This window comes from Schistosoma mansoni, chromosome 1, assembly GCF_000237925.1.
Source record: "Schistosoma mansoni strain Puerto Rico chromosome 1, complete genome".
In the NCBI taxonomy this organism is placed as follows: domain Eukaryota; kingdom Metazoa; phylum Platyhelminthes; class Trematoda; order Strigeidida; family Schistosomatidae; genus Schistosoma; species Schistosoma mansoni.
Window position 1 is genome coordinate 31,154,159 of NC_031495.1, and position 20,527 is coordinate 31,174,685.

The following is a 20,527-nucleotide window of genomic DNA, read 5'->3' on the forward strand; positions in this document are numbered from 1 at the left end:
CGTGATGGGAGATCTAAATGCCAAAGTCGGGAAAGACAACACTGGGTATGAAGATATCATAGGACGACAAGGACTAGGGAAAAGAAACAAAAATGTGTAAAGATTTGCAAATTTATGTGCATTCAACAAAATGGTTATAGGCAGTAAAATATTCCCACACAAACTCATATACAAAGCTACATGGATCTCACTGGATCACACCACAGAGAACCAGACAGATCATATTTGTATTAGTAAAAAATTCACAAAGTCAGCGAAAGACGTGAGAATCAGGAAAGGAGATGACATAGCTTCGCATCACCATCTGGTGGTTACCAAGATGAAAATAAAGCTAAGGATTCATTGGACAACTGGACAAACAGCACTGCAAAGGTTTAATACAGCCTTCCTTAGACATATTGACAAACTCAATGAGTTTATGATAACTCTCTAAAACAAGTTCAAAACGTTACAAGAACTACTCAAAGATGAAGAAACTATTATAGTGAACAGGTGGAAGTGGATCAAAAAAGCATTAACTTCAACGTGTCATGAGGTTCTGGGCATCAAGAAGCATCATCATAAGGAATGCATCTCTATGGAAACCCTACACAGGATTCACGAAAGGAAGAACAGAAAGACAGCAATTCACGACATCCGAACAAGAAGAGAGAAATTCAAGGCACAAGCTGAATGCACTGAAACAAACAAGCAAGTGAAGAACAACATTTAAGTCGACAAGCATGAATGCGTGGAAGAGCTAGCATTGACAACGGAACACGTTGCAAGAGAATGAAATATGAAACAACTATATGACACAACGAAGGAACTGGTAGGGGAATATGGTAACCCAGAGAGACAGGTCAAGGACAAATAATGCAGGCTAGTCAGTGAAATTTGAGGACAGAGGAACAGGTGGGTGGAACACTTCGAGGAACTGTTGAATAGACCAGATCCATTGAATCCACTCAGGTAAGGTTGCTTACACTCAGCCTTTCTTTTTTTCTTGGTGATCAACTAGATTATGAAGACGTTAACATCTTATGGAAGCATGGAATAAGGATTTCGTCCTATTTGGGGCTCGTCAGGTGGATTTGCCTGCATCCAAGAGTTGATGTTCACTCCAAGACTCGAACCCGATCGTGTTAACACTAACTCTGGAATGCAGGTACATCCATCTGACGAGTCTCAAACATGGCCGAGCGCATTCTTTGGATTTCACCGCTAGCCACCATCCATCTCCGCTAATAAAAACAGATATGTTTGAATGAAATTACGAAACTAGTTTCAATACATTTATGTTGAATACCCATCAAAATTAGAGAGGTTATTGCCATCAAATGCAAACGAATATTTCACAGGTATTTAACAGATTAGCTAATTAAACAGATAGTTGGCAACATTTGTTGGAAAAGTATTGTTTTCCAAGACATTTCAAGTCTAGAATGTCAAATTTATCCCAACTTTTGGCAAAATCAGTTTCATATTACATATCTGACACCAAATATTCCTATTCCTTGATGGCTAATGATAGGCAGTTTCGTATAAATAAACAGTCCCTTTATACCCTAAATATATTGTACAAAATATTGAAAAATGGTTAGAAGTACGTTCTATTTACAAACAATCAGATAATCAAACAGCTCATAACCATAGATAATAACATATATCAGGAAGGAGTATACAGTTACTAATATACATTAAATATATTAACTAAGATATTTCAGAAAAATTTAGCCAAAATAAAGCTATTTTCGTTTTTCTATGTAAAAGTTAAGCAGTTATATCTGAGTGAACAGCCTCACTTGAAATAAATTAAATTAAAAGATTAGTAGCAAAATAAGCACTGACACCCACACTGCATGAAAATGATCCATATAAGTGTTGACACTGATTTTGATATTAACTAGTTCTTAATTTTGATAAACTGAGAACAAGGATTTAATCTAAATGGATTTGTTTTCTTTATTGATTCGGAACCTAAAACACATCGATTATTGAGAAAACCGATACACATACTATGTCATACTTACTTACCTATGCCTGTTAGATTAAAGGCATAATATAAAGGGATGTTTCAAAAGAATGTGGATAATAGACACAGTATGGATATAGAAAATTCTTTTGAAATGATCAATAAACGCAAAAGCTGGAACTTGGTGCTCTTCAATATATCTACAGCTAACAAAAATATAAAACCAGCTACTATTTTGTACATTATTTAAAAGTTTTGGAGTTAGAGACTTTAGAATTCAATTGTTAAGATGTATATTTTTACATTTGTCACGTTATTCACAAATTCGACAAAACCATACAGATTACAATGGTCGTGTTCTAGACTGTATTCTTCCTACTCATCATATGAGAGAATACAAGTTTCAACTGACCTTTTTTTACTTCTGTTTTCATTACAATAATTTACATACATTTAGAGTTTAAATTATCGTTTTTTATGAGGACTTGCAATTTCAATTAAATACTTAAGATTGAACATTTTACTTCTCCTTTCCTTCTTGATGGTTATTGTCCAAGTAGTTTTTAGGGTAGAGTTTTTTAGCAAAGTTCTTATTTATGGGATAGGGTTGCTAACCTCATGTCCACTCCTCCTCCTTTGCCCAGGCTTTGGACATGCATTAACCCTAAAGGAGTTTGTTCGAGTAGTTAGTAAGTGTTGTATATTATAATTTCAGTAAACAAACCTTTCAAACAGAATTTTGCTCAAATTAAAGCTCGCTGGTATATTTTTTATGGGATCGGTGTTCTATTAAGTGACTAGGGTCTACCTCCAAGATACCATAAAACTAAGTTCCATTCTGTTGACAACTCATCGTGATATCTTGATTATGGGAAAAGTAATTCGAATCTGAGTTGACTAGTGTCATATTGAGAGATGCTAGGATTAAGCTAATCGAAAAGTGAATTGCGTTTTGTGAGAATGACGTATTAGTACTGATTGATTACCAATGTTCTATTTGTTCTACTTTCAGTACGGATCAAAATGTCAACATGACCATCAGTTTAACTCGATATCGAGTGTACTATAAGTAAATGTTAAGTGGTTGCAGCTATTCAGCAAGAAATCCTGGACCTTTCACACGTATTAGCTTGAATTTTATTTAATCAGTATAATAAATTTGATAGTACTTTCATGTTATATTCATGTATATAAGCCTAACTTGAAAATAAATGTATAAAAGCTTCTTAATATATACTTACGCAAATATTACCTTTAGTTTTTAGTCATTAACCGGTAAAGTTTATACTTTTTATCACCAACCGTGAACCTAAGATATATTGACGTAACAGATATTCAAGTTGTTTGCTCATAACTTTACAATTGAATTTCCATTGTCCAATGTATGTATCATGCTACCTTTCTAAGATCACATTGAATTCCAACAAGAAACTCAGATATTTCTATTTCAAATTATATCCAATAGTTTAGTGTTAATAAAAATTAGTGATTAAAATGTAATAGAATGTAGATCGTTAGTATATTTTTAACTAAAAAAATTAAGGATTTTGATTTGCTGATCACTTGTTTTATCAAATTTCCCTAAATCAGACGTACCTTGTTATACCACTTGTTATCAGTTATAACAGCTGTAGGAATATTTGAAAACTGTTCTGATAATACTAATCTACAAATTTTCAGCAACTTGACATTATATTTTAATAGAAAAATATATATGATTTTTCTTTACATCAGTACTATAGTACTTGATAGTGTTATATTCTGATGAAGACACAAGCACGTGTAACTTCCGCGACTTGTTAATGGACCATTATTCTATATATATTCTTATTGTTTAACTATTGGGTAATCAGATTGTGTATATCTATATTCATATTATCATAAGCTTCAGTTTGACCTATGAATTATTATTATACGAATTACTGTTCCTAAATTATACTCAGTTTATTAATTACTGTCTCCCACGTTGGAAGTGGATAGAACATGCACTAAGGAAATCACCAAACTTCATCACGAGGCAATCCCTAACTTAGAATTGTGAAGGGAAGCGGAAAAGAAGAAGAAGGCCAAAGAACACCTTACGCCGGGAAATAGAAGCAGATATGAAAAGGATGAATAACAACTGGAGAGAACTGGAAAGGATTGCCCAAGACAGAGTTGGATGGAGAATGCTGATGGGCGGCCTATGCTTCTCCACGAGGGTTATCAGGCGTAAGTAAGTAATAACGTTCACGCCCATTTGGCTTGATCTTGTACAAATATTATTTTCTATTTTCATGATGTGATGCGGTCTGTCTGTCTGGTATGCTTGAAATAAATGATTCGCATAACAGAATCTGTCATTGGTGTTTTGGACTCAATTGGAAGGGCTAGGCGGACAAGGGATGAATAAGGACGCTAGACTGCTCATACCGGTAGAAAGTCATTGTTTTGTCACAGTGCTAAGATTGAAAAAGTCGTATTCCGATTGGTGGATTAATCACAAGATAAAAAGCCAGGCATAAGATCATAACAAATTGGCGTAAGTCCTTCTTCTTTTTTAAATTCATAACAGATAGTTTTATAAACAATTTCATTTACCCACTATTCAATGTCCATATTACCCCTATGTCATTAAACATTCATATATCAAGGAGAATTTCTTTATCAAATACTTGGTGGATATATTTAAGTTTGGATTATTTAATGCTTGAATCTATTTTTATGATATTTTGCTGTATACAAAAATATACATATACAATGATATACGTTACATTACATAAACTATCATTTATTTAAACCTAATTCATAATAATAATAATACATAACCAATTTGTATTGTTGTATATACATGTGACCTGATAAAAATGGATCATAATCATAATAATATCAGTCTATTTGTAAACATAAATGAACAAGTGTAAAATGATTTATTTAAACCATTCATTTTTTTCATGTTACACACATTATAAACTATCGTTTATCACTAATAAAAATTCACTTTTCTTTTAATTATTTATATTTTGGTTGTTTGTTTCGTTTGTTTTTTTTTCGTTTATATTTTACATTTTGCATTTTAATGATAATTAAATGTAATCTGTAATTTTTTTTGTGTAGGGTCATACAATTGTAGTGCTATGAAATTTGAATTAATATGATTTCATTTAATTACTTTAAAACAAGCACTACTGTTATTGATGGTGATTACTTACTTACTTACGCCTGTTACTTCCAATGAAGCGTAGGCCGCCGACCAGCATTCTCCAACCCACTTAACAATGTACCTTCATTTCTAGTTCTATCCAGTTTTTATTCATTCTTCTCATATCTGTCTACATTTCTCGGCGTAATGTGTTCTTTGGTCTTCCTCTTCTCCTTTGGCCTTCAGGGTTCCATGTGAGGGCTTGTCCGCCTGTAGCTCCTGCGGGGGCTACTGCCGGGTAAAGGAGGAGGGTTGGGCATGGGGTTAGCGACCCCATCCCGTAGAAAACCAACTCGCTAAAAAAACAGAAAAAATTATTTAAACTCTGCCCTGGGAGTAGAAGGAATAATTATGACGTCTCATGATGAAAGCCGAGTTCCTTCGGAAGTCATGAGGCCGATTCACCTTCTAATAACCAGAGCGACAATTTTTATGGGTACTGATGGTGATAGTTTTTAATATTTATTGGTCTAAGCCTATTAAAACAATATAAAACCAACATTTTTTTCTAAACAGTAATTAGTTTTATATACTTCAAACCAGTTGTAAAGAAGATATTCATCAAATAAGCACATAATTGATTTACCTAATACTACTGTTATAAGATCAATTGAATGAAATTAAATCAAAGAGGAACCGTAAACAACTATATAATTGTGACAGATTTCATCATTCAGTAAATAGATGGTTTTCAATTATTTTTTCTTTGATTACCATCGAATAACCAAAAAACAAGATATCAAATAGAAGTTGATCTATTTCATTCGACAAGTAGTGGATTAATAATGGAAATAACTATATATATATATATATATATATATATATATATATATATATATATACCCGTGCTTGTGTCTTCACCAGGATATGACATCATCAAGTATTATAGTACTTACGTAAAGGGGAATTATATTTTTCTATCATTAGTCAAAATATAATGTCAAGTTGCTGAAAATTTGTAGATTAGTGTGATCAAAACAGTTTTGAAGTATTCCTAGAGCTCTTATAACTGATATATATAATATTACCTAATCTTATGAAGCAGATGTTAGTTTTAGCAGCTCAAAAGCACAATGGACTGTAACACTTAAGTATGACGATTCACATTATTACAAAAGTAAAACATGTTACATATACCCTTTAATAATTTTCACATAATTCTATTTTCTGTATTAGATATAGTGACAAAGAATAGAATGTCATTATTTGAGTCACTCATTTATAAAATTTAGAGGACAGTGACAAATATGTTCTTGATAATCACTTGTATAGTGCTTTTTCTTTTTATAAAACTCACCTAGTTATCTAGTTTGTGCACTAAAAAGATGTTATTGATAAAATCAAGAAATCTTAGGTTAAATCCAATAAACTTTTCTAATAGAAAGTTGCTTTGACAAATTTCTTATTATTTATTTGTCATTCCATCCTTACTATACACATATTCTTTACTATCATAAGACTACATGTAAATATTTTAACTAATTACCACATTAAAATCATTTTATTTCATTATTTCATTACCTACTATTAGTATGATTGTAATAATCTTCTTTAAAGAAATCATATTTTTAGTGAAAAATTACACTGTGAATGTCAGTTTTCTTTTCAGTTATCATGTTTAATTATCTGACAATGTTGAGTATTCATTTGGGGCTTCGTTTTTCACCTCACTTACATATGACCACGCGTATACAGCCATTGCCAGGAAAGTCCTACTTACTACCTTCTCGCGGCAAAGGTGTTGTTTACGTTATTGAGAGGACGAAAAGTGAATATCAAGCGCTATAACTGGGTTGGTGGATATGGAGGACACACGTAGTGGAGTTGGAAAACCGTGATTTCAAACCAATGGTACACATTGGCTCCAGGATCCTGAGGGAACCAAAGGCATATGAACCAATTGTTGGTCACCGGCTACCATGGAACTGCAATTCCTGACGTTGCTCCACTCCCTTGTAGATTAAGCCTTCAGGTCAAAGGACTGGGCTGTGGCCCTGTGATGAAACCACCTGCTTCAGTATGTGCATCCGGGCAGTATCCCATCCCTCACACAAATCAGTGATAACTGCTACTAGTCTCATTGTTATTGTGTAGTGACATTAACTGATTTCGCAGTCATCTAGGTATATCTTCCATAATCCTCGATTTTATTGATCGATTACTCCTATCTATGTATATATCCACACAAACCTGTAAATCAGTAAATGCAATGGGATGTAACGTAATCATTCATACATTGCCTAAGTCTGTTTGGAATCGTGGGCTTAGTCCTTACAATCACAACCAGTTTAGCAGCGTCATAGGTTTTCTCGATGGCTACTTCTAGTCTCTGTCTTAAAATTATACTGTTAGACTCACCTACAAATTGTAGAAAAATATAAACATTTTTCTTTGGAACAGAATGAAAGACAGCTTTTGCATCTACTTATAAACTTTAGTGGATAACCATTTAATATTAGTGTCATTCAGCAGTTTTGAGTTTTCTTCAACCGTGTCTGTGGTGAATATTCTTTGAATCCTACTAAAGAGGTACTTAACCAAGCCTCGCTTTCGTTGCAATGGACAGAAACTGTAAAAATCTAAATACTGGTCAGTCCAATTTGGCTTTTTATTAACTGACCGTCTTATAGTTCGATCCTCCCTTCGACTTAAAAGTATGTCTAAAACGGGCAGTCGGTTATTACTTTCTTCCCCATAGGTCATTACGATATCATTCTATATACTACTGAGTTTATCTGTTGATTGAGCAACATCAAAATCTTTATCACATATATCTAATATATCATCCATGTATCTCATAATGAGCTTACTCGAGATATTATCAGTATATGACATAAATTCATCAGCTAAGATAAGTCCCAAACGGCTACCCATAGCAATGTCATTATTCTGTCAGAAATGTTTACCTTCAAACGTGAATTGAACTTAATAGAATAAAATTAGTTCTTTCAACAGTGTTAATCAAAAAAAACGGGAGAAATTGATCGATACACGGTCACAAAAAAAATTAACAGTCTTAGTTAAATTTACATTCGTAGTTTACATCGAAAAACTCATAGTCTTTACTTTAATATTAATGTTCTCAAAAAGATCATTTAATTCAAATGTATCTTACACCATTTATTACGGATTGGGTTTAGTAATTTAGCTAACCATTTTGCTAGTTCATGTGTGGACGAACCATAGTTATCGATCGTAATGGGTTATTAGGTTTATAAATTTTAGGTAATCCATATAAATTCGGAGAACAGAACCTCTAGATTTTAGCAAATTAAATTCCTCTTTGTTTATAACATTCACTTTAAGAAGCTTCACTGGACTGCGATTTACTCTGAATTCCCGTTTTGTAACATTGATTTTGAATAGAATGTCCGACAGAAACTTACTCCGATCATCAAGTATTTAATTAACCTTTATTAATTTTCATGTAAAATGCCTTAACAAGTATATGTGTGATTAGATTGCTCTAAATGTATAGCCCAAATACATCACATTTTTCAGACCGACTCTGTCTTCTCATTGTTTTATCAAAATTTATGAACGGGACTAATTGCATTACATTTTATCTCTATTAAATCATGATCTATCCACAATTATAGGAAATAATAGATCGATCAATCAGTCAGGAGTATCTAACAAATAAAGTCATTTTATTCGTTATAATTATCAACTTCGTGGATCAGTTGAAGTTAGACATTAACACCGTTGGATGCCAACTCAGTGGTCTATCGGTTAAGGGCTTCGGCTCGAGACTGGTAGGTCCTGGGTTCGAATCTCGCGAGAGCGGGTTCGTGGATGCGCACTGCTGAAGAGTCCCATAATAGGACGAAACGGCCGTCCAGTGCTTCCAGGTTTTCGATGGTGGTCTAGCTTCAATTGACTCATGATTTCAACTTTGAAAAATACTGAAATCTCCACAAATCCCCTTCTGATAATAATTATTTCTCTAAAAATCGATAAACTTTTTCTCTTCCCCTTTTTCTTCTGTTAAGTTATGTATATAACGTTTAAGAAAAAGATTTTTATCATGGGCATAATTTCTATAGATCGATAAGTTGGATACAAATATCACTGTGAAAGTAACTAGAACTGGTAATGATTTTTGGTATAGAATAAAATAAATTTTAATGAAACACTTGTGTAATTTAGTATTAAATTTAAAGTCTCATATTTTTAAACTAAAACAAAAAAATACACATGTATCAGGTTGTCTAAGTGATTAAAAAGTATCTGATCTATTACGTAAATTCAGTTTAGAATCATAAGATAAGGCAATAAGAATATCAACAAGTGGAGTAAGGGAATTCGTTTGGCATTAAATAACACGAATAAAATCACTAAAAATCTAACATACTTCATGTCATACCTTTTTAAGAGATGTAATTACTTAAAAGCCAAACTAATAGTAAGTAGGTTTATTATTCCACTGAATATATTAATGTATTATGCTTTTATAAGTGTTGTTTGTAAATGCTAATCGCGATATTGAATTTTAGGTAGTTTTCGATAACGACGACGGTTCTTGAGCGATCACTATTTGAATAACTTCTTTCAATAGATAGATTCTTCAAAAGTTCTTGTCTACGAACACAAATAACGTTTACTTCATCAAGACAAAAATAATTACATTTTATAGTCATATCATTCTCATCTAATAATATTTCAACCGCCTTATGTCACGAAAGTATTAATCCATAATCAACAAAAGCACAGTGTTTTTCTCCTTATCTTTCCTAGACCATATTTTGTAGTCAAATAGTAACAAATTTACAAGATTTCTAGCTAAAAGATACAAAAATTTCGTGACATTAAGTTCATTTACCCTGTCGGAGTATGCTTATTTGTTATAGAAATTCAAATGAAGACTAGATTATTAAAATCTTTCGGAGGACGTTATATACTGTCAAAGTTATTTACATGTCCGACTACTTTTTTACAATAACTACCAAATAAATCTTGTCGGTTCTCTAACGAATCAGAGGCCGGGATCAAAGCTTATTTTTTTAAAAACCAAACCACAATGATAATTCTTTTCTAAACTAAAAACGTTTGGATATCACCTGAGTTTTGATATTCTATTGTTGTTTAGAGGTAACAGAAATGGAAATATCTGGGCAAAAAAAGGAAACTTATTAAGAATAATAATGGGATCAAATAAGTTTACCATTTTAAACGATTGTAACAAAATCAGATGTCTTCATCCGGAAATATACATTATTTTGCAGTATAACAAAAGAGAAATGTTCTGCAAAAGTAAATTCTTTTAAAGCAAAATGTTCTTTAAAAACCAGAAACATCCATTAAATGAATCTTAATGGAGTTTTCCTCCATTAAATAAAATGTACAACGTATATGAAAGCGAACTGGTACATTCCCTTAAAGATTACCTATCATGTGTTTGAAAGGAACTATTTACTAATATTGAATAACATTCTGGTTACCTCGTCTACACTGGATATATAGTACACCAAGTAAGAAATGATGATAATCAATAAAACTATAGCATGTTTTCAGTCCTTAGTACGGCGGGTAAAATAATAAACTTAACTACGCATTGAACTAAAATATTTATTTACTTAATAAAAAAATGGTCCCTGAGAATTTTTTTGATGAATTAAGAACAATTATCATCTGTCTTCATTATTACGAAAGCTATTAAATTTTAAACTGTTTTCTTAGAGAGCATCTTTAAATACATTTATGAGAAATCGAATAAATTGTTTTTCTTTTAAATATAAACAACTGTTTACTATTTCACTAAATTGAAAGTAAAGAACACATGAAGAAAATTTACAGGTTGCTTTACTTTCCATAAAACATTATCAGTGGAAGACATCTTTATCAATAAGAACAACAAAAAAGAGTGGAAATCAAAGTAATGCAAATATCATAACTGATTGGGCTATTGTATTTTTTTAGCTACAATGATAAGAAAGATGCAAGCCTAAATTCGTAAAAGTAATGGTAAAAAAAGGGAAGAAATGAATAGTGTGATAAGAGAAATAATCTTTCATACATGATAAGATGCTAATGGAACAAAATCAGATACTAATGTAAGGAAAATATTTAAAAATCCAAGAGGAAATGTTTCACCAGAACAAAAATGGAACCATTCTATATATGTACTTGTTAAAAGTAAAACATAATATCCCATTAAACTAATTTCAACAATATACATATATATATATATATATATATATATATAACTCAAATACAAAGTAGGTTTTCATAAAAACATGAAAGTACAATAAAGTGAAATAAACAGTAAAATTTGAAATTGTAGACTGTAAAAATAAACATTTCAAAATTACATAGAAGAATATGAAAACCAAAATGGTGAGAATGTCATAAATCATAAAAATAGTATGATTCATTAATTTTATTGAAATAATTTGAAGATATACTTGGTCTAATATATCCACAAGATTATCGATGAAAAGTAACCACAAAATCGAAAACAAATAGTAATGGGCAGAAAAAAAGCAAAATGATTTAAGGCAGAATAATTCAAAAATTCAGTTTATGGTATACCTCCTTTTAATCTATATAGATCAAGAGATATTGCAATCATTAGGAGTTATTACTGTTTGCTTATAAGACTGATGTGTCAAAACATATGAGCAGTAGTTAAAAATTTGGGTGTTCAATGCGTAACAAAATGTTAGTAAGTATGCATGCATGCTCAGTCTGCATAACTTGTGTGCCTACCCTCATGTATATTGCTGCTAATAGCTACTTAGTTACTATATACTAGTTTCTATTTTTTGATTTTTGATTCCAGAAGATTTTGTATCTTTTCAAATGAATCAGAACCCATATAATCCATTTGCCCACGTTCCCATGCCAATTGTCTTTCAGATTCATCACTGACTTGAGTTAAGCTTGGGGAAGATTGACTTATCTCAATCTGAGCCAATTTACCAACAAAATCACTCTGTTAATTTTTTTCCAGAAATATATAAAAAGACAACAGGTAAATCATTTCACTAATCTATAAAAAATGATAATTTATGTTAGGATAAGCTAATGACAGTTAAAATGTAATGGCAGAAATATAGGTAATCTAACGACTTCAGAACATCGACATCATCTACAAAATAATTCTTACCTGCATCGTTGACAAAGCCTATGAAAAGTTAATTAGGATAAACAAATATCATTATATCGGTTGACCTTTGTAGAGGAAAACAATAAGGTACTTTCAAAAAAACCAGCTACATTCAAAATAACAAAAGAATATCCGTGTAAAACGTCTCCTTTCATCCAAAACTGTAAATAGTAACGTCAATGAAATATTAATGAAACAAATACGCTTTCAGAAGCCCAGAGAGGTACGCATGAGATAGATATGGTTAGGAGTCTCCAAAATAAAACCTTGTTAATAAAACGAGTTTTATTATTATTAAGGTTGGGAACACAACGAACGTGATAAATTTCATTTTAAAACAATACTGTGTAGACAAGATATCTTAAAAACAAGGAGAGATATAGACTTATTTCGTGTCAGTTTAGAAATAATGGTAAGACATGTTTCCTTTATCTGATACAAAGCTCTTGATTTTAAAACTTCACGACGATAAAGTTACAGTTGATGGCTTGCAGCATAGTAAAGCTGATCCCTCTATAAATATGTTTGATCTCACAAGCCAATAAAATTTAAGCGACGGTGCTTACGTAACCTCTGATGAAATTATTATTACTAGGGTCTGCTGTTTTGATAATGAATAATAACTCCCATTAACTGTTCAGTACTCTTGTGTGGTAACTAGCTTTCAGCTAGTATTATTTGGTGACAAAGAGTAAAACTTATTTCCATAAACAAAGGATAGAGGTTATTATGTACGACAAGTGAGTGCAATTAAATATGCTCAACTCAATTTAAAAATTATTATTGATGGATTTTGAGTGAATTTGTAACAGTATCAAGTGAATGTATTACCTACGACAGGAAAAGAGCTCACCATTTTATATGACCCTATTAATTCCAAACATCTATTAGCTACTGAACTATTTAGAATAGAAACTTAATATATAGAAAGATCTAATTTGGATCTGAACTAATAAACTAAGTAAATAATACTATCAAATATCGTTTGTGATCCAACATTCCAGAGAACTTAGTTTTCCCTCCGAACAATTGATCCCCATGAACTTGTAACCAGTATAAATAAAAAGTATAAACTAATCATATGAAACATCCACATAGGTAATTTCTAGGCTCTTAATACGACAGACGTTAGTGCTTAACCTGGCAGGTAATAGATTACCATACTTAATTCAGGAGTTTTGATGAACACTTCCTTCTTTTTATAAAAGACAAAGAGAATTCGAACGGATTTGATGTTACGAAGCTAACCAGCCTGTCAGCGACAACCGAATACAAAATTGGAACTTTGCAGTACTCACTCAAGAAGCATGATTTTGAACATAGAGCTAATGACTTTACGGTAAATATGAAGTAAAACTACAAAACAGTTATCAGTCGCTATTTAACAGATAACAATTTAAAAAACTAAAATCTTTAATATTCCTCAAAGGTTTGGAGAGATTAAGTTTTCGAGAAGATGCGACTACCTTTGTTTTGTAGAACCATTCTGTTTGATAAATGATGCAAGTGAAATTCCAAATTGTTATGTTTGGTTTAATAATGGTGTACTGAGGGGTGTATTCATGAGTAATTCACTTACCTCACCAGGAGTTAGTTTTGGATGAACGTGGGTCATAAATAAATTCCACCAGTGTTGCAAAAATTCAGGAGTTCCAACACTTGTGAGATCATGAACAATGACTTGTCCAAATTTATCCAGTCCACAGTGCCAAGGTTTCTCTGACCCAATAAAATGAACAACACGAATTTTATTACGAAAATGAATAAAGGCTGGTGGGTAAGAGTAAAAGGCTTGGCTGATGACGTTGTAAATGAATGGTAAATGAAGACGAATATCTTTGGTCGCCCAATCAGAGAAGAAGATATTCAGCAGACCCTGAAGATAAGAAGATGGGAAAAAGGTTGAAGTGTTTTGAAAAATTGGGAAGCATGACTAATTTTTTATAAACCACACGCAAATTTTCAATCCAACATTAAATACTAAATTTTCAAATTAAAAACAGGCGTAATGCCTAAATCATTCACATGTTTCCTTAATATAAAGTGGCAATAAAACAAAACATTAAAAACTCTTAAAATAAGGTATTCCATCACCTTAATATTAGCTCAAATAAGCAATTACATTGCATGCTACTGTCAAATCAAATACAAATAATTCTCTGTAACTTTCCGAAATTGAAATTCTACGGTCTAGGTTCACAGAAAAGAAACGAGTAGACAGACAGCTATTGTGGACACAAAATGGCCCAGTTTTAGCAGTTAAATAGAATAGAATAACAACTCCTAAATCTGAATAAGTCTTGTAAAAAGGATTATATTACGGAATCCATAAATAATGTTGCAACTATATTATTCATTGTATATTAACAAACTACATGACAGACTAATCATCTGCACTTAGCAATCCACACCTAACTTCAGTGTTACCCATTCGGTAGTATCATCATCGGTACATCAGTCGGTCATAAATAACGTAGAACCTGGAGTACATATCCATCGATTAAAGTTGGCACAACACACCAGTACAGTGGAAAGTCAAAAGAGTAGAATTCGTAACAGTATCAATATACTCTAATCCTGTAGAAACGTTTAAGCAAATAAAATCAGTCCAACGCACAAAACTGAATAATACGTATTCGAATTTGAGGAAACTTGATTACCAACGTAATACAAAAACAATTTTGTATTTGTGCTCTTCTGTGACGAAACAATAAGAAATCCCTGAGTTGGATCATTTGGTCGTGAGATTTTCATTGGTATTCTGAACAACATCATTAGTACAAACTTGAGGTGGAAGTGAAGGATTCGCATTTCTCCGCATACGACTCAGCTTGTCTCGTCGACCTCGACCAGTTATTATCAGCCTTTGATCTGTTGTTATCTGCCTCTTTATTTTGACTCTGATTCTTGGTCCTATATTTGTCCATGATTTTTCTGACCCACATGATCCACAAATCTTCTCTATCATTTTAAAACCATATGAGCAAACACGCTTTTCGTTGTTCGAAAATGGGAACTTTTCTCCAAAAGACAGGCTTACACTCGAAAACAATTTTACTTTATCCAAGAATGTCTTCACCCGCATTTTTTGCCAACAAATCTAAGATACAAACCATCAATCAACTGACCAATAAGACGAAGAATAGCTAATAAAAATGGAAGGCAAATGGTACATCTTATGATAACTGTTGCACACTACAGAATCCACAAATACCAACACATCATGGATGAACAAAGAAGGAAGTCAGAGGGAATACTCACATCAAAACATTTGACGGTCTTGACAACAGCGATCGAGATATCAAGTAGACAACACAGTGAACAAAGAAGAGACACTCTTAAAGGAAAATTTATCAAGATTTGAAAGCCACCCACAGACGAAAACACAAACCATTACGTGGTCAACCTATCAGAACAACCTCTGACGACCATAGAAGAACACCTCCAAAAAGGGTTAGATTACAACACAAGTAATGCCTCAGAACTAGAATTACCACTCAAAACTGACGGAATAAATGAAGAAACTCAACAGGATGTAAGCCAAACTATAGTACTGCCAACTCAACAAAAGAAAGACAATACGTAACTAACCGCACAATAACAAAAAGCCCCAAAGAAACTCAGAACTAAAAAATATATTGTCATAATTCTGGTAGACAAAAGACGCACTACAAGGAAAATTATATCAGTAAAGCCGAGGAACTACGTGAGAATAAAAGCATATATAAAACAACGGACACAAGCAAATATCAAGGACCTTAAACAAACTTATCAAAGCAAGATCAATGAAAAGTGAAATCTAGTAAACCAGTACTCCTTCGACCCTACGGTAGCCCGAAAATACACAAACCAAACATCCCACTAGGTTTAATTGTATCACTCTCCGGAACCTCAACATACAATGTATCGAGAGGAATTTCAAGAATATTTAAACATTAGGTGGATCCATCCAATAACTCCATCAAACCTAAGGAGATTTAGATCAACAACGACAAACATGATATCTTTCGAAGTAACAGCCTTATTCACCTGAACTGAATCAAGTTCAGCAAAAGAAACTTTATCCCTGCTCCTCGCCAGTGATACAAATCTCCCAGAGTACATGAGGCTTCAAAGTCTACTACAACTCATCGATTAATGCCTAACAATATATTTTTGACTCAACTATAAAATCTACAAATAAACAAAAGGAACACCGATGGAACCATCAATATCAGGACTTACCGCAGAAGTAGTGATACAGAGACTGAAAGCTTCGATTTTGCCAACTTTCAAGTCAGAGATGTAGATTCGTTATGTGGACGACACATTCATCAACGTCAAAAGGCAAGAGATGAAGAACACCTACAATCTGATCAGCAACATCTGCGATGACATAAAATTCACAACAGAAAAGGAGTCGAATAACAAACTATCCTTCTTGGATGTACTGATCACCAGAACCAATACAGGGAGGCTGAGAACTCAAGTATATCGAAAGCCGACCCACACAGACCGAATTCTCAACTACGGTGGCAACAACTCAAGAACTCACAAAATCAACTGCATACAAACTTTAATCAAGAGGGGGGGTAAACACACTGCAGAGCGGAGAAATGAAGAAAAATGTCTGGTGAATATCCTTCAAAAGAACTGCTCTCTGCACAAATTCATAGACAAACGTCAATCCAACTCATCTGCAGAAACTAAATCGAGTACAGAAACTAGCGAACGGACCATCCCACTGCACATAAAAAACATATCAAAAATTACTACGCGACTATTGAAGGCGTAAGACACAATCAGCAGAACCACTTCGATCAATCCTATCCAAACCAAAAGACGAAATGACAAAAGAAGAAAAACTGAACATCACCTACAAAATAAACTGTTCTGGTTGCAAAATATACTGCATCATATAAAGTGGACGCGTCCTCCATCTTCTGTATGAACATCAATTGGCGGTAAAACGACATAATATATCTCCGGTTATATCAATCCATGTGGACAACTGTGAACACATTTGACTGGACGAATGTTGAAATTCTGGATAGATGGAATATCTAGAACATCATGGAATCTTTAGAAGCTTGGTGCTCAAATCAGTTGGCAATCATCGAACACATTTAAATCTGTTCAGTCCATCAACCAATCGGAAAACTCGTGAACAAATATACGACTGAGGATCAGATTAAGAGGAGATAAAGAGGCAGATAACAACAGGTTGAAGGTCGACAATAACTTATTGAGGTCGATAAAACAAACTGAGTCATATGTGGAGAAATGCGAATCCTTCACTTCTACCTCAAGTTTGTGCTGATGATATAGTTCAGAAAAACAATCAAAGCCCCACGACCAAACTATAAAGCTCAGAGAACGAAACTCCACTAAAAGCATACATCTAAGCAGCGAATTCTCCCCACCATCACAGTTAAAATATTAAGACTTACTTGATCCCCCCCATCAAAGCTTCCACGGCTAACAGCAAAACTTAGTAACTTGTTGTATGTTTCCAATGACGGCTTGAAGACAAAAACTCCTGAATTAAAACAGTCTGGCCAACCTGGATCTGGAGCAGCACTGAGTTCCTCCCGCTCAAACAAGTCATCAATGTTTCTTAATACCTAATGTGAAACATAAAAACGGGAAACAGGCATTCATTTTAGCGTCTTATTTCTTAAAACAGACGAACATAAAGATGGACTACATCAGTTAAATTACAACATGATGTTTTTAATGCAGAACGATCAGTGAATAATAAAATACAAATTAATGTAATGTGGTAATTCGAGAAATCTATGAATAAGCACAAATTACATTTTAATAAGACATGAGGAATTTTGAATAAAGTAGATCCAAAGTCTACAGTTTGATGCGAATGCAATACGAACCACTATAAATGGGAAAAAGAATTTAAAGGTCTAGTAGTAAAATGTTTTTAGACCTTTGAACTTTCTTACTATCAAAGCATAAATTTGCAAGTTATCGAGAAACAAGAATATAAACAAAACTTAAAAGTCAGTAAATATCAGATTAGACAAGATAAAAAATGAACGAGGGAATTAAGCACGTATTTCAAGAAGGTAACAAGCTCCTATTTCGTAGACTTGAGCAACAAGGTGTTATCACACATATAATTAAGTCCTCCTTCAAAGTATGATTAACACAGTGACCATTGAATCAATTTATTCACACTAAATCATAAGCTTAGTGAGTCACCAGATGTGATACAAAAATAGAATAGACTAAAAAGCCGTTCTTGTATAAAGGCAGCAAGATGCGTTTTCTATCACTCCCATCATAGGTACTTAGTACTCAATATAAGAACATTGTATATTAAAAAGTAATAACTCAAAAACTTCATAATTAATCAGCTAAACAGTAACACCAAAACACAATTCACTTTCAGTGTACAAAGGTGATGAAATTATTAAGGTATGTGTTGTGTGAACCTATCACTACGCATTTAAAATGCGATTTACTGTAGGTTCGAGAACACGTCGGACGAATAAACTTCGAAGAAAACCAAATGAACATAAAAGGTTCCAATATAATACGACATCATCGATTAGTACAGCAAGCAAGAGATGTCACACGTTTTTCGTCTGTTACACACCTACCTGCAAATAACACTAAAACGCCAGATCAGATCAATAAGAGAGTTTAAGGCCGTTACGACTTGTAGCTGGAGAGTGACTCAACCAAAGTTGTTAATCAGTTCAAAAAACTCACAACCACTTACAATCATATACAAAAGCATGATATTGGAGTATAACTTTGAGTAATGCCGGTTATTTTATTTAAACCCTAGTGTAGTTCCGTTCAAGTGAGTTGTATATTAAAAATTAATATTAATTCAAACATAAGCAACCAACAACGTAAATTACCACAGTGTCAGCATCCATAAAAACAGCTTTTGTATACTGAGTTAACCTCCAACAATGAAGCTTTGTGAAGGTCACACCTAAGTCTGGTCTCGAAAGTAATGCCAAGTTCGTTTCGTCTTTGCTATCAAGCACATCAACGAATTTTACATGGTCAAATACAGACCCAATAATATCTCTAGGAATAAAACAATGACATTATTGGTTCATACAGCATTTGCTTCGAAACCTGCTTTGTTACCAAACAGACAACCTGTCTAGTCGTCTTTACTTCCCTCAATGAATACGCCCAAACAAGAGCACCACATGCGTATTCATCATTTGTTGCTAAAGTAACGAATGCTTCGCACACTACAAATTAATAGCAAAACATTAGATACTTATTGTTACTTGGCAGGAATTTGAGATCAAAGGGTATCAGTTGCAACTCCGTCTAAACAGCTGAAACTTGTAAAACTACTCGTACTCTACACGTCTTTTTATCATGTAAATAGGGTATTAAAACAAAAATCATCTGTCAAATATATAGTAAGGTAAGTAAGAACTTTCAACTACTGTTTTTTAAGTACTCAATATAAGCAGGAATTTCAGTCAAAATATTACACTGCCTCTGGACGAATGCTTGATTTCAATATGTATGTGATACATTTACATTCATGGTTTTATTCTCGAGGTAAATTCAAATTCAACTTTGTGTATTGAGGATAGAAGGCCTACATCCTATGTTATTCATTTTCTGTTAAGCTTCATAGAGTGTTTAGTCTTTCCCCGAATGAGTTAATTGAGGGGGTGGACACCGCTTCTTCGAGCAACTGGTCCCAAGAGTTAACGACGAAGTATGAATACTTGTATGTCACGGCTATTTTGGCCGTTCTTGGCTTTTCTACTTACCTGATATGTCTTTCGAGTTCTCTTGGTCTAACAGGAAGAAATGGAGGATATGTCAACTTCAGAATCATTTCGTAGTATTCTACACATCAAAATCAGATCACCTCAATCTGAGATAGGACATAGTAAATAGGTCTAGCTTTCCAAGCCGCTCTTTGTATGGTAAACCCCGGAGTCCTGAAATTGTACGGGCAGCTGTCCTCTGTACTTCCTCCAGGTTATTCAAGCCACCTTTTGAGCAGCGCACTGTAATGGGAACTCAGTTTTCAAGTCTAGTTCTCACCAAGGTTGTGTATACTCTAGTAAACATGGTAGTATCTAACTTGATGAATGTCCTTCTTAAAGCCCATAGTGTTCCCAACCGCTAAGCTGCAACCTCCCGGCGTTGGGCTGTTGTCTTAAGATCATGATTCACCGTCACTCCAAGATCCTCATGAGACTGAACCAAGGGTACAGGCACTTACCTTATTCTATAGCTATTAACCTTTGTATCTCTAAAGCGCGTGTAGACACACTTGGTCGTGTTGATAGGC

The 20,527-nt window shown here is 33.4% G+C and overlaps 1 protein-coding gene across 1 annotated transcript; it reads right to left on the reverse strand.

Annotated features, from left to right (window-relative positions):
* Positions 1-10,691: 10,691 nt before the first annotated feature.
* On the reverse strand, positions 10,692-19,561 carry Smp_008490 (glycogenin-related). Its single transcript, XM_018794032.1, has 6 exons — positions 19,497-19,561; positions 19,319-19,457; positions 19,110-19,284; positions 17,673-17,846; positions 13,823-14,119; positions 10,692-12,069 (listed from the first exon to the last, which is right to left on the reverse strand). Coding segments are annotated over exons 1-6 (963 nt in total). The 5' UTR covers positions 19,498-19,561; the 3' UTR covers positions 10,692-11,892.
* Positions 19,562-20,527: the final 966 nt, after the last annotated feature.

What these genes read in the sequence shown, in the direction of transcription:
- Smp_008490 (XM_018794032.1), bottom strand. An exon ending in TTATGGATGCTGACACTGTG is followed by an intron (nt 17,847 to 19,109) that starts GTAATTTACGTT and finishes GTTTCACATTAG; the next exon opens with GTATTAAGAAACATTGATGA. An exon ending in GCTTTGATGGGGGGGATCAA is followed by an intron (nt 14,120 to 17,672) that starts GTAAGTCTTAAT and finishes TCTTATCTTCAG; the next exon opens with GGTCTGCTGAATATCTTCTT.